We start from the raw sequence: 23,630 nt of genomic DNA on the forward strand, positions 1-23,630 counted from the left end.
GTTCTGGCAAAGGAGTTAGACGCTGCGCTGGAACTTCCCGCAAAGGCAGTCAATCATTCAGCACATTCTATTGAGTGCCTACTGTGTGCAATGCACTGCTCTGGCCCCTTGGGATAAGAGACAAAAATTCCACCCCAGTGAGACAGGGAAACTGAAGGACTCCATAAAAATCTGCTTTCTGCTCCCTTTCCTGCTTCTGTTCTTGCTAGGACCTGCACCCCCACTTTACACATGCCTTATAATACAAATAGTGTGTGTCCTCTTTGTAAGGGACAAGGAGTGAATGATTTCTTTAGAATAGGTAACATTTATTCTATTCTATTCTATTCTATTCTATTCTATTCTATTCTATTCTATTCTATTCTATTCTATTCTGGTGAGAATGGCGAGGAAGCGATCATATGGTATTCCAGACCACCAGAGCTAGACATCTGGACACCAAGACCACCCTGGCTCAAAGGAATAAGGCCTGAGCCCTCATCTTTGTTCTAACTGGTTCCTGGATGCCTACGAGGACACCACGGTCCTCGATAAAAACTCCCAGGGCCCAAGCAAAGACGAGGCTCTCTCTTTTCCTTTCTGTCTGTACCTGCGCTCTCTCTAGACCTTCAACAAACTTTGCTTTCCCCTCCTGCTGGCTCGTGTTTGATTTCCATCCTGCACACAGCCAGGGATCCTCTCAAGAGGCTGGTCCTGCGGTACCCGCTCTCTCTGGGTCCCTAGATCGGCCTGCCAGCATCACCAGCATGCCTTTAACATGCTCTCTCGATTCTTCAAATACTACAGCAACTAATTTAATTTCTAAAGAGCTCTATGGCTTATAGAGTTCCCTTCAATGGCCCAATGAATGGAGAATCCTGGCACAGGCCCCTCCGCCCACCTAAGAACTCACCCTTGCAAAACAGAGAGTTAAGATGTCATCAGCGTGACCGGCGGGCTGACCACGAAAGCAAGAGTCAACGGAAGTCGTCTTTCCCGTTTTTCTCCCCAGAAATATTCTTTGCGGGAAGCAAGGGTTTCGCCCAGCTCTTTGGGCTCGAACCCACGGAGGCAAGCGGGTGATGGAGCCTGCCGGACTGTGCGACTCCAAAGAGGAAGTGTGTTTCCCTGCGGAGCCCCCGGGGGTGGCGGACGGGTCACCCTCCGCGCCCCTGGAACGTACCCCAGCTCCGGACGCCGGACCTCCCACCACTAATCTTCATGGAGGCGCAAACGCGCCCCCTAGTGGCGGCGCGCGGCCCGAGCGTCGGGACCGGAACAAAACTGTTCCACGGAACGCAGGGTGCGTGCTCAGTTTCCGGGGAGGAGGGCAGGAGAGGACCTGCGCGAGGCGGTTCCTACGGCGGCGAAGGAGGCAATGGCCCTGGGGATGAGGGGGCTGCGCCTCTGGCAGGCCGCCCCAGGTGGCCCGGCTGGCTGGAGTGAGTTTCAGCGGCGGTGGGGACGGAGAGCGAGGCTTGAAGGATTATCTGCTCAGATGGGGCCTGAGGCGGGTCCTGGGAGGTCCCACGGGCTTGAGGGCAGAGGAGGGTCTTTCGGTCCCGGCTGTGGCGGCCGCCCCTCCCGGCCTGAGGGTCCAAACCTGGGGGGTGCAGGGGGCACGGGGCCGCGGGGGGAGCTCAGGGCCCCTCTGGGGAGGAGCCCGCGTCCCGGTGCAAACATGTCCTTATTTTCCCGTTGGAGTACTCGTACTGGCTTTGTCAAATCCTCTCTGATTTAGGGTTTGGAAAATAAGCTCGGTATTTCTCGCTTTAGGTATTTATCGTTTTGGCGAGGGAGCTCCAGTCCCCTGGAGCTTTCTTGTCCTCAAGATCTTACAAAGCGACAGCTTTGTTCACCTTCCCAATGACTGGTCTGACTTTGACTACTTCCTGGCTACTTTTTGCCTCTTGTTGTAAAGCACAGACTGGAATACGACAGAAAATCGGTGGGCAGTACAGATCTGATGGGGAAAGAGCAAAGTTGAAAGGTGTGGATCTGGGCTGGCTGCGGTTTTCTTCCGCTGGCGTTTTAATTATTAATCTTAGAAGGCGGTTTAAGTGGATCGCCGAGCGCATTTTGGCCAACGGCGTTTTACAGTTCTGTTGCCTCCCATTCTTTCCTCGTAGGAGGCTGGTGCGGGCTGTGGTATGCATTCTTCCACCGTTGATATTTCTTGTCACTTCCACCCAGGATTGATAGCAACATCGCCAGCTTCTCGGCTGTCACAGACAGAACTGATAGAGATGCAGAATGATCTCTTTAATAAAGAGAAGAACAGGCAGTTATCATTAACTCCTCGCACTGAGAAGATCGAAGTTAAACACGTTGGGAAAACCGACCCTGGCACGATCTTTGTGATGAATAAAAACATTTCAACTCCCTATAATTGTGCTCTGCGTAAGTAGCAAATCAGGATCCAGTTTTGACTATTTCACATGAGTTGTGCGGAAGGACTGGCTCAGAGGAGGCAAGATTTGGTCACTGCTCCCTGAACTTAGAGAAGTTCTCCTTTATAGAGCTTCTTACTCTCTGTTCACTGTCTTTAGCCCTTGAGGGTCCTGTGGGTCTTGAAACACTGGTCCTGTCATGCACAGGTTGTCCCGGGAGTTGCTTGAATCGGGCTGGGTTTGGGGTGCTGTAACTGTTCAGGCGCAAGGAGGCGGAGGTGTTACTGGTGCTCTTGCCCTTTTAGACGGCACTCTGGGGTGATGGTTCTCAGCAGAGGAATTTTGGGTAGAGGGACTGCCCTGGCTTCGGATGACCAGCTTTTTTGGCCGCCTTTTCCTTTCTAGCTCTTTATGGCCTACCTCCAATCTTATCTGCTTACCACTTGCCTCCTTGTGTGTTTGGTTTTTGTTCCTACTCACGTGTGTGTAGTAAATGTGTAAGTGGAAATGTGCATGGGGTGAATGGGATGAGGGTCCAAGTATGTGCTGTGTTCATATTTTAAAGGAGGTGACTGTGCCCTCTGTGTGATTCGCTGTGTGAATGAAGGAAACAGGGCCTCTCTATAGATTATTTTTGATCAAAATGCTTTTAAAGTAGCTTTGATAGAACTGGTAATATTGAAATTTAGAAAGCTTCCAAAATAGATCTGTACACCAGCATGCTCACTCATATGTGTGACTAGCTGCATCGTTTAAACTTTTGGAAAACTCAGTAATGATTCCATTTAAGTAATTAACAATTTTAGTTAAAAGCTTAAGCTGGTGTATTACTCTGGATCTTCCTTTCCTTGGGCACTTGAAGTAGTACTTATGATCATTGTTTACTTGTTTTGTGAACATTTCTTTGCTGTGTGTTGGGCATTAGGATTACAGAGGAAGTTAAGACAAAGCACAGGTCCTTAAGGAGTTTCATACGTTTCACATGTAGAGATGAAGCCTGTGAGCACCCTCAGCACGACTCCTGTGCTGACACTTGTCATTCACACCTCTGATCGTTCAGTGCACTTTTGAGTACGTACTGTGCTGCAAGTGTGGTACTAGGTTCTGGATATACGAATGAGTGAGCAAAAACAGACCTGATCCCCTCTCTATGGAACTTACTCAGACCCTGTGCCTGTGCTTTGACCACTTCTGTGAGTAGCTGTGTACTTGAAAAACATCTCATCAGGGTTGGAGTTGCACTTGCCTTCTGGTCAAAGAACAGGCCAGAGCTGATTGGCTTATATGTGAATTCATACTGATAATTAAAAACTGTTTCCGGTATTGGGATGCCTGGGTGGCTCAGTCGGTTAAGCGGCTGCCTTCGGCTCAGGTCATGACCCTGGGGTCTTGGGATCGAGCCCCACGTCCAGCTCCCTGCTCAGTGGGGAAGCCTGCTTCTCCCTCTCCCACTCCCCTTGCTTGTGTTCCCTCTCTCGCTGTGTCTCTCTCTTCAAATAAATAAATAAAATCTTAAAAAAAAACAAAAACAAAAAACTGTTTTCGGTATTTAACTTGAACAGGCCATGTTAGGGAAGTAAGAGGTGGTTTGGGAGCAAGACCCCAAACTCATTAGGACCAGATTTACTATGGATGTATATTTATATATTTTCTCTTTTAAGTTATGTGTGCACATATCCAAATATATCCATGATGCTGCTCTCTTAAGTGTGGCTCTTGGAAAATTGTATTTAAGTGTATTTAAGAAAAATTGTATTTAAGAAAATTGTATGTAAGTATTTAAGTGTAGCTCTTGGAAAATTGTTTTACTACTTAATAATTGACAGATTAATTTGAAATTAGACTTAGCCTTAATGATTTTTATAAATGGTTTGGGCAGTTTTGTTAAGAATACATTGGATGTGTTGGGTATTATTTTTTTTATTAGTTATAGATGTAAGATGTAAGACTTTTTTCTCCTGAAGGAAGTCATTGCAGAATCTTGCTTTTCTGTTGTTCTATTTCTTAATGTAGCACTTAAACATGTAACTTTTCACTTTGGGTTTTGTTAGATTTAGACCTTCGATCTATTTTAAATTCCTAGATTTAAGTGAGTGGTACTGCAGGAAGTCCATTCTGGCTCTTGTGGACGGACAGCCTTGGGACATGTATAAACCTTTGACCAAATCCTGTGAAATTGAATTTCTTACTTTCAAAGATCGTGATCCAGGAGAAGTGAATAAGGTATTTCTGCCTCTATGTTCTTTTTTTCCCCCCCTAGTTTTTCTTCTTCTTCTTTTTTTTTTATTTATTAAAATCTGTTTGCTATGGAGCCTGAAATGTGCAAATATGGCCAAGGTCAAATGTTGTAATGTACGAGATAATCAATGTTTTGTTTGTTAGATTAAGCATTTTCACAGTTCAAAAAAATCCTTGAACTTGTATTTTGGTTTTTTTTTTTTTTTTTAAAGATTTTATTTATTTATTTGAGAGAGAGAGAATGAGAGACAAAGAGCAGGAGAGGGGGAGGGTCAGAGGGAGAAGCAGACTCCCTGCTGAGCAGGGAGCCCGATGCGGGACTCAATCCCGGGACTCCAGGATCATGACCTGAGCCGAAGGCAGTAGCTTAACCAACTGAGCCACCCAGGCGCCCAGACTTGTATTTTGGTTTGAGAAAACTATATGACTTGTCTTTTATATTCATGTCTTTGTTCTACTAACATTTATTGATTACTCTCTATATTTCATTCCCTGCTTGAATTCAGCCTTTGATCATCATTGGATTATTTCGGTAACTTTTTAACCCTGCCTTCTGCCCCCATTTTTAATACTAAAGTCTTAATACTAAGAGTTTTATTAAGTGACATGACCAAGGATTGTGTCACTTTTTTCCCTACCTGGTAACTCTCAGGAATGACCTGAAAGTTATTCCCGTGCCTCTCCAGGCCCTGTGTGATCTGACAGCAGCTTGGCTTTCAAGCTTCACTTTCATGGCAGCTTTCCACTTCCTCTTTGCTCTGGCCACACTAGAGGACGTGGTCACTAATGGCTTAGGCTGTGTGAGCCTCCTGGCTTTTACTGATGTTCTCCTTCAACCCTGGGTGTTTTCTTTCCTCCCTGTTAAAATCCTGTTTCTCTTTTATGGTTCAGTTAAAGTGCTACCTGCTCTGTGGGATCTTGTCAGTTTCTTCTTGTCAGAATGAATCCCTCCTTTCTTTAGGGCTCATAGCACTTGGCTAATGTCTCTAGATACAACATTTTATATTTTATATTACATTTTAATATTGCCTTGCTATATGAACCGTTGAATGCATTGGATTCTTGGCTCTGTTAAGACAGGATGTCCGTTGTTGGACCTAGTCCTTGACTTACATGCAATAGGTATTCAATAAATACATGTTGAAATGAAACACTTAAGAAAATGATAGATACGATAATAATAGCTCACATCAAGGATTAATTATGTATCAGGCACTATCTTAGTTGATTTATAGGTATTAACTCATTTACTCTTCATAAAAATCCCATAAAAATGGATACTATAATTCCCATTTTCCAGATAAATAAACGGAAGCAAAGAGAGGTTCAGCAGCTTGACCAAGCTTACCAGTTTAGGAAATAGTGGAGCCTGGATTTTAATCTAGGCATTCCACCTCTGGAGTTCAACAGACATTAAAAACATTTAAGTAGGATAGATGAGGAGGTGCATTTTGCTACTTGCCGTCAAGGCCTGGGTCTGTACTTATTTTTAGTGTATGTTTATGTGGTTCTGTAGAATACATCCTGGAGCAGTTTCTGCTGCACACAACCAAGTGAGCCCACTTTTTTAGTCTCCAGATGTGGAGAAGAGCTTATGAAGGTCAAGTGCCCAGTTACAGTGGTGCCAGTATGGGACATAAGATGGGCAGGTCTGGTGCTGGACTTGTGTTTCTCTCTTCATGACTCTGATCAGGTCATTGCATGGATACCCATATTAGGCATGCCCATGGGTCAAATGTGCTGGTAAAATGAAAGCCCAATTAATAGTGAGGTTGCTTTGCTGTAAATATGAATAACTTGAGTGATTGCTATGTGATCATAGGTAGAGGGTAGGAGTCATAAATTCTTAAAAGTTGAGTTTTTCCCTCACTGTTATATGTGGTATAAACAGGTTTATAGTAATACATTTTTTTTTTTTTTTAATTTTAGCACAAGTTTGTTAACAAGTTACCTTTATCTTGGGTTAAAGATAAAGTTGCTACCAGATAGTAAAACTGTCTATTGTTTGACAAACATTATAGTGTGTGATATCTTGCACAGAAACACCACTAACAGCACAAGTTGGTGCTTCATTCTTTTGTGCTTTTTGCTTGGGAGAGGTAATGTCATGGCCTGATGTTCACTATTGCTACATGCTGAGGATGGACAAATAGTTCCGAAGTCAAAAGTCAATCTAAATTTTAATACTGAAGAAACGTTAGTGAATCTTACTGTGTATTATGTTTGTGTGTATTTTATTTTTCTAGGCTTACTGGCGTTCTTGTGCCATGATGATGGGCTGTGTGATAGAGAGGGCATTCAAAGATGAATATGTGGTCAGTTTGGTCAGAGCTCCCGAAGTTCCTGGTAATGTACACACACACACACACACACACACATATTTTTGTAATCCTTGAGTAGTTTGGTACCTATTTTTGGTATTTTATAGAGCTTCTTTTTTTTTTGAGTTTATGTCTAATTTTATGTAATATAAATTACTGTCATATATATGTTCCTTTTATAATGGGTAACAAAATCCATCTTATTGAATTATTGGAGGTCAGTAATTACATAATGGAATTCGAGGAGAATGTTTCTCTTGAATATGAATTTCATGTAATTACATTGTCTCGGTGTCTGTTTCCTACCACTTTTTTTTTTAATTTATTTATTTGAGACAGAGAGAATGAGAGACAGAGAGCACAAGAGGGAGGAGGGTCAGAGGGAGAAGCAGACTCCCCGCTGAGCAGGGAGCCCGATGCGGGACTTGATCCCGGGACTCCAGGATCATGACCTGAGCCGAAGGCAGTCGCTCGACCAACTGAGCCACCCAGGCGCCCTGTTTCCTACCACTTTAAGCATGTATTTCTAAATCAAATGTGTGAAGGAGGAGGAAATGAGAGTATAAATAGAATTCTGGAGAAAGCTATGTTTAGGTGACACCATTTCACCAGAAATGTCTATGACTCTGGAGAGGAACCATTTTGGGGAGATGGAAGAATTCACACACACTCTTTTGTAATTTTGGTAGAACTAGGATTTTGCATCAGTATGTACAGTAAGATCACATTTGTAATTTTTAAAAAAATATAGAAGTATATATACCAAAAATATTTAAAAAGCTCAATGAATGATTCTAAGAAGAGCAAAACAACAAAAATGAAGACGTTTAGAAGACATTAAAAAAGAAATTCAACATTTTATGTCCATTTAGTCATTCATCTACATATTAAATATCTCATGCTTTTGGAATTTTTATGTCTAGTAACTATTTGAAATCTCTATAGTGATAATATTCTGGAAGAAAACATGAATGTTTAAAAACATACTAGTGATTTTGGGTTAACAAAAGGTGAGTTAGTTTTTTGGGTGGGGGAAAGTTGGTAGAACTCTGTCAAGAGCTGGGATAATGGTTACAGTTTTATAATTTGTAGAGTTGAGAGAGATTGCTGGCCCTTCATTTTATGGTCTAAATATTCCATTGTTGCCAATAAGTCCCTCTACCATAACAGATTTGACTTTGCCTTTCATTTTGGTTGGATTTACAGTAATCTGTGGAGCCTTCTGCTATGATGTAGTTCTGGATAAGCGACTTGATGAGTGGATGCCAACAAAAGTAAGTATAGTGTTTGGAATATTAATTTTAGAATCTGTGCCTTTCATTGTTAGAATGATTCCTACATTGTTGAGTGATACTGCATGTTGAGAATATTTAATTTAAAAGACCCTACTTACCTACCTACGTACCTACCTGTGTTGTTGCTTTTTCAGTGAATTCAAGATAGAGGCAGATAATGGGCATATTCACAATGTGGTCAGTTGTATGGAAGCTTTGTGTTCTGCTTGAAGTACTTTCTTCCTGGTACTGTTCATTCTATTTCTTAAGATAGTGGTTTTCAAGATGCCCAGAATATAAAGTATAGAAGCTTAATCATCTTGGTTGATGTGGTGGTGCGAGCCTGGAGCCTTACTTTCTTGGATCCTCTGAGCACAATTTGAAAACCACTGCCCTAAACCATTTTAGCCTGTTGCATACTGTGAGATCTCCCTATATACAAAGCTTACCTTGAGAGGAGGGATAGAGGGTAGAGGATAGAGTGAATTAAGAATCAGACTTTGACAAAGCTAACTCAAATAGCAACAAACTAGACTCTTGGTGAATGATCTGATTGCGTAGTAAGTGTTCTTCTTGTTGGTCTGGCAATTGGGTAACACCTGGCTAACAAGGAAGTTCTAGATCCGATGCCCTGTCAGGAGGGTGTGCTGATGACTTTCAGATGTCAAACCTAGAAATTCAGTTATCACTGGGGAGAAGAGGCAAATGCCTGATTCTTAAGCAAAACTGTATGTCCTACAGATTGGAAGTCTGGAGATCAGAAAAGGAAAGGTGATGTACCATACCATTTTATCAATGCTACTGTGTACATTTTTTTTCACATTTTAGTATCTCTGAAAAAAAATGTGTCTTACAGTAGATAGCATGTTATAATTGGTAGTGTTTTTTCCTTAGTGGTACATTTCGATTTAGTGAAATACTGTAGTTCCTTATTGCAAAATTTTGGAGTCAGTACAGATCCAGGTTTAAATTCTGGTTTTGGAAGTTATTTCTTGTATAATCCTGCTCAAATTGCTTAATATCAGGAGAGAGGAGGGAAGGAGGAAAGAACAAAGAGAGAAAGGGAGAGAGGGGAGAGGGATGCAGGGAGGGTATTGGAACTCTTTCTTAGTGATCTCTGAACTCATGTCAGTATAAGTTCTTTTTCAGATATGCCCTCAGATTTAAGAAAGGATTCTCGCTTTGTTGGGGGAGTTAAGTAAAAACTAATAAGATCAAGATTCAGTTCTCATTATCTATGAAACTTGCTGCCTCCTTTTCCTTTTTTTAAATACAAAACTTTATTTTTTTTTTTTAAGATTTTATTTATTTATTTGACAGAGAGAGAGACAGGAGAGAGGGAACACAAGCTGGGGGAGCAGGAGAGGGACAAGCAGGCTTCCGGCGGAGCAGGGAGCCCGATGCGGGGCTCGGTCCCAGGACCCCGGGATCATGACCTGAGCTGAAGGCAGACGCTTAACGACTGAGCCACCCAGGCGCCCTAAATACAAAACTTTAAATAAAAAAGAAATGTACTAGCTAATTGCGGGCACCATGGGGTTGGGTGGACCATTTAGAAAAAGTGGTGGAGAGTTACATTCAAGTAACAGTTGTATAAAATCATGAATGTGGATTTGTTATATAATAAATTGTCCCTTTAAGAATGGAGAAGAGTCATTTCATGCAAAAAAAATCTAATAGGAAGCTTATGGAAAGAATTTTATTATAAAAATTACTTGCGTAACAGTGCTTGGTCTTTTCTGTATTAGTAATGATTTATAATATGAAAACTCAATTACAGTTTTTATTAGAAGTCTCATAAATATTGTTAATATGTACTAATCAATCATTTTAATTGCATAAAAATGACTTTTCATTAAACAGGAATTTTTTTTTTTTTTCTGTTGAGAGAAATATTTAGTTTTTTTTTTTTATTCTTATGTTAATCCCCATACATTACATCATTAGTTTTAGATGAAGTGTTCCATGATTCATTGTTTGTGCATAACACCCAGTGCTCCATGCAGAATGTGCCCTCCTCAATACCCACCACCAGGCTAACCCATCCTCCCACCCCCCTCCCCTCTAGAACCCTGTTTGTTTTTCAGAGTCCATCGTCTCTCATGGTTCGTCTACCCCTCCGATTTCCCCCGCTTCATTCTTCCCTTCCCGCTACCTTCTTCTTCTTTTTTTTTTTTTTCTTAACATATATTGCATTATTTTAAACAGGAATTTTTAATATTAGATGTATGCTGTATTTTGGGCAGGGCCAATGATGACATTACGTTTCCTGGTAAAACGTTCTGAATGACATAAACAGTAATTTTTTTCCCTGTTCATTTAAAAAAGCTTAGTTTCACTCACAATGTAAGCACATTTTTGTATCTTTCTTTTTATTAGCATTTTTTTTTTTTAAGATTTTATTTATTTAGTTGACAGAGAGAGACATAGAGAGAGGGAACACAAGCAAGGGGACTGGTAGAGGGAGAAGCAGGCCTCCTGCGGAGCAGGGAGCTCGACGTGGGGCTTGATTCCAGGACCCTGGGATCACGACCTGAGCTGAAGGCAGACGCTTAACGACTGAGCCACCCAGGCACCGCTTTATTAGCATTTTTAATTGCATCATGTTTTAATAAACTCTAAGGTTGTAAAATTTGGATAAAATGTTTATTAAGATTTCTTTGTAGGATTATCTTTAATAATTATAGGCTAATATCTTAATTACAAGTAAATTACAAGTTTCATAGTTTGTAGAGTTGAGATAAATTGCTAACCCTACCTTTTAAGGTCTAAATATTTAATTGTTATAAATTAATAACTTTCTTTCTTAACAGATTTGCTTTTGCTTTTTCTTTTAGTTGGATTTATAATATTTAGCATACAATTTTATCTGCCTTATGGAGAAATGCTTTTAAGTCAATTGTTACAAAAAGTTAATACTTTTATTTTGAAGGAGAACCTCCGTTCCCTCACGAAAGATGCTCACACTTTAATTTATAAAGATCTTCCATTTGAAACTCTGGAAGTGGAAGCAAAAGTGGCATTAGAAATATTTCAGCACAACAAGTAAGTGTTGGCTTCCTTGGAAGTGAGATTCAACCTCCCAAAGTTATATGTAATGAAGAAAATTCAGCTCTTAAGAATCTTTATATCTGATGTATCTAAGATCTCTTTTTCTGTACTAGCCTATTTACTTTGGTTCATCTCATAATTTATTTCACAGAGAAAAAACCTCCCCCCACCTTCGATAATTCTCTCAGTTTGTCTTACTTCTCTGTTTCTTTGGCCAGAGAAGTCCTTTAGTTCACAGCAACCCCAAGGTGTGTTTCCCCTTTTTCCTCCCATCATCAGGTGATAGCATACACGGAACTGTATTATTTTGTTCATTGGGCAGCCTTTCCTTCTCACCCTCCTACTCTTGAAATGACAGGAGTGAGATGGAGAATACCAGTGCTCGGGAGGGAGCTAACCGCCAAAATAAAACATTCACACAGCCAGGGCTTAGTCTTCTGAACCAGAAGTATCCATCTGGTGGATTTTCTTTGCCAACATTTTAAATCCTCCCTGGGTCCTCAGTTCCCTTTCTCACTTCTACTAATTGTAACAAAATAAGCTATATTTTAATATTAATCTAATTGAAATTAGAACTAAGTAGGGAAATCTGCATTGCAAAAAAATAACATAGATACTAGATTCTGAAGACAGAATAAGTCCCTGCAAATTGTTCAAGGTTATGGATCGGAATTTCTTTAGGTATTTATAAATTGAAATATAAGTTCTCATAGGGATAGTTTATAATATTTCACATATCCTGGAACCGGTGTACTTAGAAAGCAGTAGGAATGTACTAGTTTAACTGAACTGGACTGCAGATAGTTCTGTAGAACCAAACCACTGTTGATTCTGTAAGAAAATTCCTTGTATTATTGGAACATATCAACACACTTCCTGTGCTACAATTCTGGGGTTGTGCTATCCAAGAGATACAATGTAAGCCATCTATATAACTAGATTTTCTAGTAGCTACATTAAAAAAGTCAAAAGAAAAGGTGAAGTTAATTTTAATAATACATTTTATTTAAACAGTGTATCTAAAATGTTATTTCAGCATGTAACCAATATTACAAAATTGATGTTACTTTATAGTTTTTCATGCTAAGTCTTCAGAATCTGTGCTCTTAAGGCACATTTCAGTTAGGGCTAATGACATTTAAGTGCTCCGTAGCTACCATAGTGTACTCTAGATGTTCATTCCATGAGATTTCCCATTCCCTCCACCCCACTTTCCAGGTCTAGGAGGGCTTGTAGGAAAGTTAATTGAATGTATGGAAGGAGGTGTAGGGATGATTTGGGGCAAGTTTGAGGGGACAGAGAATTTTGGATGGTTGAAGGTAGATCAGTGATTGGGCCTTTCTGCTGCAGGGGGAGCCTTAAGTGGCTTTGACTCCCAGGGGACAGGTACATCTCTTAGAGGTGGGTCAAGAGGGACAAATATTTAAGGGAACTGGCTCCCTGAATAATGTATGGGGGTTTGGGGCGCCTGGGTGGCTCAGTTGTTAAGCATCTGCCTTCGGCTCAGGTCATGATCCCAGGGTCCTGGGATCGAGCCCCGCATCAGGCTCCCTGCTCCGCGGGAAGCCTGCTTCTCCCTCTCCCACTCCCCCTGCTTGTGTTCCCTCTCTCGCTGTGTCTCTCTGTCAAATAAATAAATAAAATGTTTAAAAAAAAATGTATGGGGAGCTTTGGCAGAAGGGGTGTGGCAGTAAGTAGATGTTGTCCTGTGAACGAATGCTTCCCAACCTTGCCATACACCCACCTAATATTTGTTTAGCTTTGGGGTAAAGAGACAGGGCTCTTAGTAGTGAGTGGTAAAGTTATGATTTGAACCTGGGCTGTGCAGTTCCATCTGTGCTATTAGCTGTAGTGACAGGATTAGGTGGATTTGAGAAACATTTAGGCAGTAGAATTGACATGACTTGGCAATGAATTGGATGGAGGGGGTGTGGCAGGAGAAGCAGGAATCAAGGAAATCTATGAAGTTTCTCACTCAGACATGTGGGTGGTTGGCGGTGTCATTTACTAAGCTAGGAAACTCAGGAATAAGAATACATTTGGTGGGAAAAGAAGGAGTAAGTTTTTGTTCTGTTTGAGAGTTGCAGAGTGTAAGACACTTGTGGAACAGTCTAGTAGATGTTCAGGAGGGTCTTATTTCAGGGCTCAGAAGAGGGATGTGGATTAGAAGCTGAACTGTGGAAGAGAGGAACGTAGAAGTGGGAATTAAAGCTGTGCATGTCAAGGAGCTAGCCCAGGGAGGATGTTTGGTGAAAAGAGGCTGTAGGACAGGTCCCCCGGAGGGTGGAGAAGGGGAAGAGTGGCCAGAGAGTTAAAATAACAAGCAGTAGGGAGTGTCAAGGAAGCCGGTGGAAGAGACCACTTGGAGAGACGGGGGTGAGCAGTGGAAATAAGGACAGGAAGGTGTCCGTTATGTTCAAACCAGGGAGGTACCTAGGGCTTTGGGGAGAACAGTTTGGTGGAGTTGTGAGGCTGTGGCCAGACTGAAGGACATGAGGCGTGAAGGGGAGGCTCCAAGTGTAAACCCCTCTTTGAAAAACTATGGCTAAAGAGGAAGAGAAAGGGAGGGGTCCTTAAACTCCTTTTTGTGTATTTAGAAGTAAAACTTTTTTTTCTTTGCTGCTTTTTAGGTACAAAACGGATTTCATAGAAGAGAAGGCATCTCAGAACCCTGAGAGAATAGTTAAGCTACACAGGTAAGTAAAAATAAATTGGCTGTCATGCTAATTTATAGGAAGACTTAGCTTTATTGTTACCCGGATGTAGTGTATGACTGAAAAAGATGAATTTGTACCCTAATTTGTTATTCTTATTACCTTATTTTCTGTTGCTTTGTTCATTGTTTTGGTATGGTGGTAACTGGAAGATTTAAATTATCTTCAGGAGCAGTTGTGTTTTCTGTTCCTCATTTTATTGTTTGTTATTTTTATTTCTGCATTTCAAGAGTTGAAAACCATTGTTTAAGTTAATTTTGAAAGTGGGCAAAATATGCATTGCTATGAATTGAACATAATTCATGTGTATGTACAAATATGAATACTGACTAATTACTACTTACGTTACATATAAGTAAGTAGAATAGGAATGTGCTTTCTGATACAGGGATGAGGGAGGTATGACAATGCATAATGCATATGCAGAAGTGACTCCATGACCTGTATCTTTTTTCTCAGCCTCATGTTTTCTTGATTCAGAGTTAAGTTTTTTTCTTCTACAAAGCTGCTCTTTGGACAATCTGTCGTATACACTGAGTTCCTAACTCTATTACAGTGAGTTGTTATAAGGTTGTAGGTGATCAGTTTTAGACATTGGATTCACTCGATAGCATGATGTGTTCAGTGATCTTAATAATCTCTCTAAAGTTATATCAATGCTAATAAAGAACAAGGTTCACTTGACTTTAATTTTCATAGTTTTAGCCTCTTCACTTGAGGTTGTTGTGTCAGGAGCAGTAGAGACTGAATAGAGCCACATGGAATGTTATTGATTAGGGACATTGTCCCAAAGAGAATTAATAGATTTTTTTCCAAACTACTGTAAATGGTTTGATTTTGAGGTTTTATTTGTTTGTTTTTAAAATCAAATCAGATTTGGTGACTTCATTGATGTGAGTGAGGGTCCTCTTATTCCAAGAACAAGTATTTGTTTCCAGTATGAAGTGTCAGCGGTTCACAATCTTCAAGCCACCCCGTTGAGTCTTGTACGAAGATTCCAGGGTCTGTCTTTACCTGTACACTTAAGAGTAAGTAAAGCTTAAAGTTTCAGGACATCCAGTTTGGGCGTGGGTGTGATTCTGGTCTTGATTTATACCAATTTGAAGGACATACATTTTAATTTTCATTTAAGTTGTGTGACACTAATACTTTGTAAATTCAGGTTTATGATAAAAATAATTTTCCCCGGAATGTAAACTGATTTAGTTGAAAAAGTTGAATCAGACTGAGATAGTAATTTTAATTTTTCAAATTAGTATAGGGGAGGAGGGTGCATTGAGGATTATTGGAGTGCATATTGGTAAGCCCTTCTGGAATGTCTTTTGAATTTAGGTTTGGCAGGCTCTTCTCCCTAATTTTCCTAATCTATTCATGACCCAGAGTCTGTTATTTTCCGTATTGTTCCCACCCCTCGTTAATGCTTTTTTTTTTAATTCAACTTTGGATTTTCAGATAATTCAAAATCTGTGTAGATTTCACAGCCAGAGTATGGACATTGACATAATGAGGATGCAGTACAATTTCTTTACAAGGCTCTCACCTGTTGACCCTTTATAGGTACATCCACTCTCCTCTGCCCCACCCCCACCTCCTTACCCCTGGCAACTACTAGTCTGTTCTCTGCTCCTACAAATTTTCATTTCAAGAATGTCATGAATGGGATCATACATTATGTAATCTTTGGGGATTGGCTTTTTTCTCTCAGCATAATTCTCTGAGGATTCATCGAAGTTGTTGTGTATATCAATAGTTGGTTCTTTTTTATTGCTGTGTAGTATTCTGTGGTATGGACCTACTGTGTATTGTTTAACCATTCACCCATTAAAGGATATTTGGGTTGTTTGTAGTTTTTTGGCTATTATGGATAAAGCTGCTATGAACATTTGTGTACAGGCTTTTGTGAATGTATGTTTTCATTTCTCTGGGATAAATGCCCATGAGTACAATTGCTGGGTCATACGGTAGGCACATACTTAGTTTTTTAAGAAACTATCAAACCGATTTCCAGAGTGACTGTACCATTTTACCATTCCCACCAGCAGTGTGTGAGTAATCAGTTTTTTGATCATTGCCAGCATTTGACATTGTCACTATTTTTAGCCATTATGATAGGCTTGTAGTGATTTCTCACTGTAGTTTTAATTTGCATTTTCCTATTGGCTAATTGTGTTGAACATCTTTCCATGTGTTTATTTGCCATTTGTATATCTTTTTTGGCAAAAGTCTGTTTATGTTTTTTGCTTATGTTCTAATTGGATTGTTTGGTTTTTTTTACTGTTGAATTTTGAGAGTTTTTTTCCTAGTGTATTCTGGCTACTAGTCTTTTGTTAGGTATGTAGTTCACATCTATTTTCTCTCTGTCAGTAGTTTGTCTTTTCATCCTCTTAACAAAAGATCAGAAGTTTTTAATTTTGATGAAGTCCAGTTTATTAGTTTTTCTGTTTATGGATCATGTTTTTGGTGTTAATTCAAGTAATTCTTGGCCTGGACCTAGATCCCAAAGATTTTTTCCCTTTTTCCCCCCCCCTAAAAGTTTCATAGTTTTATAGTTTTATATTTCAGTCTGTGGTCCACTTTGTGCTAAATTCTGTATAAGGTGTGAGATTTAGGTTGCAGTTCATTTTTCTTGCCTATACATGTCAAATTGCTCCAGCATCATTTGTTAAAGAGGCTGTCCTTCCTCCATTAAGTTGCTTTTGTACCCTTATTAAAAATCATTTTAAAAACCATATCTGTATGGTTCTGTTTCTGGGTTCTCTATTCTGTTCCATTGATTTGTGTGTCTGTCCTTCGGCTGGTATCACAGTCTTGATTACTGTAACAGTAAACAGTTCTTGAAATCAGGTAGAATAATTCATCCCATGTTATTATTTTAAAAAATTGCTTAAATTATTTTAGGTCCTTTGCCTTTTCATTTAATTTTAGGATAATCTTTCTGTATTGACAAGTCTTACTGGGACTTTGATAGGAATTGTATTAAACCTATATATAAATTTGGGGAGAATTGGCATCTTTACTAAATTGTATCTTCTAGTCTTTGAACATAGTATATCTTTTATTTAAATCCTTCATCTCATTCATCAACATTTTGTACTTTTTAGCATTTGTCCTTGACACGTTTGATTTTTCTCCACATACCTGTTTCCTTTCCTAGCTTTCTGCATTTCAGTAAATGACACCATCATCTACTTAGCTGTGAGGTAATCCTTGATTCTGTTTCCCTCCCATCCATACTCCATCCCATTCATCATCAAGGCATTTAAACTCTTAACTCTGAAACATGCCCTGAGTCCCTCCATTGCATAGCATCCCGTCTGCTACCACCACCCTTTCCAAGCCCCTCTTACTCTTCACCCCTTCCTCGCCCCTCTTACTCTTCACCCCTTCCTCGCTTTCACTCTGCCCCCCTGAAGCACATTCCCTACTTAGTAGCCAAAAGGACTTTTTCATATACAAATCAGATCACATAATCCCTTTGCCCTAAACATTCCAGGGGCTTCTGATAAAAATCCCAACCCTGTATCTTGTCTCACAAAGCCCCACATTATCTGGCCCCTGCCTGCCTCTCTGACGTCTCACACGACTTTCTCCATCATCCACTGTCTTCCAGCCACACCGTAGGGTCTGCACCAGCTGTCCATTCTGCTGGAGTCAGGTGTGGTTTTCCTTTTAAACATACAACACTGCTCTTTTCTCCAGAAGGGCTTACACATGCATATAGTAATTTTACCTTTTATCATAGATTTTACCAGGTCGTTCAGTGTGATATAGTCACTGGCCCACCCATATCCCTCAGTATCACCTTTAAATGACTTAGTAAAATTGATGCGGTCCTTAATGCATTTTACACAGTTTTCATCTGTGCATTCTGAGAATCCCCAACTATATAAAATTTTTAAGGATTAAGTAAATTGGTTCTATGATTTTACTATTTTCTACATTAGTTTTTACTTGTTCTTTAGGTAATTTGCTAAATCCTCTAGAACTGCCATTTCAGCGTGAAGATGTCACCATTGGTCACCATCGGTTCTTGATGAACCTCTCCTTGTGATTGCTAGTGATTTGAAGAATGACTTCTAGTTTGTTGAAAATGGCTATTTAAGGAAAGAACTGCAGCCCATGGGAAAGTGGGGCAGAGTTTTGCTTCCCATTAGAAGGAATGCTGTCTGTGATGGTAATGATTAGGAAGGACAGAAGAGGAAGAATGGCATTTTCAGTGCTTAATGTCAGTTTTTCTTACATGCCAAACAAAGCAGCTGTCCCGTAAAGTACCTTTCCCCCTACTCGAATCTACTTTTGTAACTGCTTAGCCTCATTAGTACTGCCTGACTTCTTATGTATTTGTTTTGTTTAAAACCTATATAAGACTCATTTCCTTTTATTTTAACTTTATTGCTTTATTTAATTCATAGTGAATCTTTTCTTTTCAAGGCACATTTTACGATATGGGATAAGCTGTTGGGAAGATCTCGGAAAATGGTAAGTGTTTTTTGACAGCTAATGAGTACTGTTCCATGAAGAAATTTTTATTGGAATCAGGCAACAACACAACAATAAATAAAAAAGGGAAGAAAAGAAAATGAAAGAAAAAAGTAACTAATTGTCTCAATAGCTAAAGCAGTGTTATAGTTGGTGAGCCCAGTAGTATCTTGGCAAGAGAAGAGTTGTAATTTGGCCTTTCTCCTGTTTTTGTTTGTTAATATCATGGAAATGATACTGTGGAACTTGAAGAAGAAGAAGAATACTGCTTTATAGTAGTAATAGATCTTAGTGGGTCCAGTGGTGTTAATTAGGTCTTTGGTAATTTTTTTGTAAACTAAATGAGCATTGAGAGATTAAGATTTGTCAGATATATTTTAAAAATGCCTTGACTTTTGGTTGACATATTAAATGTGCAAATGTCCTGAAAAACAGTATTTGAGTAAGTTACTTGTGTTTTGTAGTTCATTCTGTGTCATTAGCATTTAGATTTCACAAGTAGGAATGATTATATTTCTTGACTTATTTTATCCCTATTTACTCTTTCATAGGCTAAGTGCTCATCCTTTACTTACGTTATCTGATAGCTGTTCCATTTAATCTGGCCATGAACCCTTCCTAGTCATCCTAATTTTCTACTCTAGTCAAGTTTGCAAACGTACATCAAACTTTTTCTTTTCTCTCCTTTTTTTTTTTTTTTTTAAGATTTTATTTATTTATTTATTTGAGAGAGAGAGAGAGAGCACAAGTAGGCAGAGAGGCAGGCAGAGGGAGAGGGAGAAGCAGACTCTCCACTGAGCAGGCAGCCTGATGTGGGGCTCGATCCCAGGACCCTGGGATCATGACCTGAGCTGAAGGCAGACGCTTAACCGACTGAGCCACCCAGGTGCCCCTAGTTTGCGGTCTTATATCACTTTATTTTTTCCCAGCTTTACTGAGATATAATGGACATATAACATTGTGTAAGCTTAAGATGTACATTGTAATGATTCGATATGTGTATGTGTTGCAAACTAATTACCACAGTAAGGTTAGTTAGCATATCCATCACCTCACAGAGTTACATATTCTGTGTGTGTGTGGTGAGAACTTTTAAAATCTATTCTCTTAGTAACTTTCAAATATATGATATTAGCATTGTTAACTCAGACTTATTTTCAAGTTTGTTTATTCATGGCAGTTTTTCTGTTTGGACTCTGTGTCCGTTTCTCCTCCTGTCTATGAATGAATACATCCTACTCATTCTTCCGTACCTCATCCAAGTCTTACTGTCCTCATGAAACATTTGCAAAGTAATCTCTGAACAAATATCCATTCTTACAATTTCCACTTGATTATATACCTCCTCATATGGTTTTCCAATTGTTTTTGCTAGTACATTTACATTCAGTCTGTTAACCCATTCAGGGATTATTATGTATGTGTCATGCCAAATTTTGAGCCCAACCTTTGGTATATGGGTTAGCTGGTAAGTATTTATTGATTATTTTTTATGATGATGTACAAACCTAGTCTTTATTAATGAATTTACAGATAAAATTTATTTTTGAGGCACTTAGTCTAGATTACATGTAATTTTCTCATGAAAAGAAAGTATTTTTGAATGGATAGAATAATTTTGTCTCTTTGGTCACAATCATTTTATTATTTATTTTTAATTTATATATTCAAGTATGACTAACACACAGTGTTATATTAGTTTCAGGTGTACAATATAATGATTCATCAATTCTGTACATTTCTCAGTGCTCATCACTATTCGTGTGCTCTTAGTCCCCTTCACCATAATGATCATTTTAGATTAGGAAACTAGAGAAGAAATGAGTATATAATAAATGTAGGAAAATAGTAGAGGAAGTGGCCTAGAGTATATAATACAAATCAGTGAGTAGCTTTTTTGCAACATTTATTCTGGTTCGGTTTCCTTCTTCTGTCCATTTTGTTTGTTTGAAGGGAGTAGGTTAAACATATGGTTCGTTGATTCAGATGTCTGTTAGGTGCCAGGAGCTGTAGGTACAGAAATGAACAAAACCTACTTACTGGCCTCAGGGAAGTTACTTTAACGGATAACTAGACTTGGAAGCAGACAGTTGGGTGTACATGTGGAGTTCTGGCATACAGCAAAGGACCCAAACCAAGCTGGCGGGTTGGTTAAAGAAGGTTTCCAGGGATTGGTGTTGCTTAAGCCGGCTTGAGAGGATGACTAAAGTGGGCCCGGCAAATAATTTGCTTGGGGAGAGGTTGGTGGATGTCTCAGAGGAAGCTGCTTGACTAGAGGGGTGGAGGAATGGAGAGCGTGATGAGTATAAGATGGGTCTGAACGTACAGTCTTATGTAGGGTGGGTGATGAGTTCAACAAAGTCTGTTGGAAATAGCATATGAAGGGCTTGTCTTCCATGATACAGAATTTACATTCCCCTCCTGGAGGTGATTGGGGGTCACTGGGGAATCTGAAAAAGGAAGTAAACTATGGGTCAGCTGTTCATGTTTAAAAGCTTACTCTGGGGCAGCGTGGAAGAAAGCTGTGACTTAAGCCAGCAGTCCTGTTAAAGGGATAGAAGGTGGTGAGATCCTCAAGTTCAGGTGTGGCAGTGAGAGCCACTTGGGTAGAATTAGTAGGACTGTGGATTGAATATGCACATAAGAGAACCATGGATTCCCGAATGGCAGGTGTGGACAGCTGGGTAGAGACCTTCACTGAGATAGATAATGCTGGAGGTGTGGTGGGTGTCGGGGTGGTGAGGAGTAAGTATAGCTGTTTGATGTGTTTAAGTGTCACAGAATAGAAATATGGATGTACAGATACCTGTTTCTGCTAAACCTGTAATATACTATATTTAAAATAGAATTATACCTCCCAAGAAAATCTGTTGATTTAAGATACTGTGTTACAACATTGCTGGTATTTTTCTAACATGAATGATTTCATTTTGTAATTGAAAAATAAAATGACAAACTGGAGAAGCCTAGCTATATGCTTCAGATTATATTTTTAATGAAATTGTTGTACTTTACTTGATAATTTATATTGGGAACCTGGCCTTGTACGTTTTCTTCTTTTTCTGCTTAACTTCCTATAATAATTACTAATAAAGGAGAAAGACCAAGGGTCATTATAGGAGAAGGACTGTGGAATGATTTAAAATGGTGGGCTAAGGGTAAAACTAAAAGTGGTTATTATTAGAAAATTAAAGTATTCATGTATTTACAGGTAACTGAAGATCAAACTAAACCTACAGAGGAAAGTGCATCAGTCTAGTAACTTCCTAAAATTTAAATATGTATAGTAAATTAAAATAAAAGTTTTCTATGAAATATTTGTGTGTGCTTCTAAAGATTAACTGTCGGGGCACCAGGGTGGCTCATTTGGCTGGGCGTCCCCCTCTTGGTTTTGGCTGAGGTCATGATCTTGGGGTTGGGGGATCGAGCCCCGTGTCAGGCTCAGTACTCAGCATATGGGCTCTGTGCTCAGCATGGAGTCTGCTTGGGATTCTTTCTCTCACTCTGCCTCTGCCCCTCCCCTTCCTTGAGTACTCCCTCTAAAATAAATAAATAAATCTTTAAAAAAAAAAAAAAGATTAACTGTCTTTTTTCTCCCTAAGATTTATACTGATGTTTATTTTTTCCTCTTTATTATTATTATTATTATTATTATTATTATTTTTACTTTTTACTTTCTAAAGGTTAAAACAACTTACGCTGTTCACAGTAAAAATTTTATGCAGAAACAACCCTGTTCTCTCTGACTCCCCAGATATGACACTTTGACATGTTTTCTCTGTTCAGTCCTTTTTCCTACATGTATAAACATATATGTACAAATATAAATGAAATCTTTTAAAAACATAAAGGATCATACTAGTTTCCATTTTTGTTATTTTTTATTTTTTAAATTTTTATTGTTAATCACCATACATTACATCATTAGTTTTTGATGTAGTGTTCCATGATTCATTATTTGTGCATAACACCCTGTGCTCCATGCAGAATGTGCCCTCTTTAATACCCATCACCAGGCTAACCCATCCTCCCACGCCCCTCCCTGCCAGAACCCTCAGTTTGTTTTTCAGAGTCCATCGTCTCTCATGGTTCGTCTCCCCCTCCAGTTCCCCCCCCTTCATTCTTCCCCTCCTGCTATCTTCTTCTTCTTTTTTTTTTTAACATATATTATTTGTTTCATAGGTACAGGTCTGTGATTCAACAGTCTTGCACAATTCACAGGGCTCACCATAGCACATACCCTCCCCAGTGTCTATCACCCAGCCACCCCATCCCTCTCACCCCACCCCCCACTCCAGCAACCCTCACTTTGTTTCCTGAGATTAAGAATTCCTCATATCAGTGAGGTCATATGATACATGTCTTTCTCTGATTGACTAGCGAAATAAGTCAACCATTTTTGTTATTTTAAACAATGACACAGGGCACCTGGGTGGCTTAGTCGGTAAGCGTCTGCCTTCGGCTCAGGTCATGATCCCAGGGTCCTGGGATCGAGTCCCACATCGGGCTCCCTGCTTGGCGGGAAGCCTGCTTCTCCCTCTCCCACTCCTCCTGCTTGTGTTCCTGCTCTCGCTATCTCTCTCTGTCAAATAAATAAAATCTTAAAAAAAAAAAATAAACAGTGACACAATAAATATCCTTGTACAAAATGGCAAGTGTTTTGTGGATGGATAGATTTAACTGAGAATTTACTAAGTTAACTGAGTATTTCCTATATACTGGCCACGATGCTAAGCCTTTCACATGAGTCCCGTATTTAATTCTCACAATATGTTGAGAAGGTGTTTCCATTTTGTTAATGAGGAAGCAGACCATAGAACTGGCCAGTAGCAAAGCTGGAATTTGGGCCCAGGTTACTTCATCACATGCTCTTAGTACTGTTCTGCACCGCCTCACATACAGTTTGTAGGAATAGATTTCTGATTGTAGAGTTACTGACAGATGCTACCAGATCTTAACCTCCAAAAGATTTTGCCAGTGGCAGTCCCAGTAACAGTGTGTCAGAGTTCCTGCTTTCCTGTATCTGGGGCAGGTCTTGATTATCAGTCTTCAAACTGTTTTGCCAAAAAATTTCTTCCTGGGCGTAGTACACCGGTTTCTTCTGCAGATTTTATTTCTTCCCTGGGTGGGATCTACTTCTTCCTAGAGACCATAACTTCCTGTTCCTTTATTAACTTTTTCATT

At 39.6% G+C, this 23,630-nt stretch overlaps 1 protein-coding gene across 2 annotated transcripts; it reads left to right on the top strand.

Annotated features, from left to right (window-relative positions):
• Positions 1 to 1,327: 1,327 nt before the first annotated feature.
• MRPL39 (mitochondrial ribosomal protein L39) lies at positions 1,328 to 21,854 on the top strand. Of its 2 annotated transcripts, none has more exons than XM_044913786.1 (10): positions 1,328 to 1,421; positions 2,173 to 2,379; positions 4,453 to 4,592; positions 6,854 to 6,953; positions 8,123 to 8,202; positions 11,135 to 11,247; positions 13,884 to 13,949; positions 14,842 to 14,995; positions 18,399 to 18,446; positions 21,658 to 21,854. In XM_044913786.1, the coding sequence occupies exons 1-10, from the start codon at positions 1,358 to 1,360 to the stop codon at positions 21,703 to 21,705; spliced, it is 1,020 nt and encodes a 339-aa protein (XP_044769721.1). In that variant the 5' UTR covers positions 1,328 to 1,357; the 3' UTR covers positions 21,706 to 21,854. The 2 variants fall into 2 exon arrangements, with proteins under 2 accessions (XP_044769721.1, XP_044769720.1); XM_044913785.1 differs by lacking the exon at positions 1,328 to 1,421 and adding an exon at positions 1,786 to 1,927 and having other exon boundaries at positions 8,135 to 8,202.
• The last annotated feature ends 1,776 nt before the right edge of the window (positions 21,855 to 23,630 follow it).

The sequence above is a fragment of the Neomonachus schauinslandi genome, chromosome 1, assembly GCF_002201575.2.
Source record: "Neomonachus schauinslandi chromosome 1, ASM220157v2, whole genome shotgun sequence".
Classification (NCBI taxonomy): domain Eukaryota; kingdom Metazoa; phylum Chordata; class Mammalia; order Carnivora; family Phocidae; genus Neomonachus; species Neomonachus schauinslandi.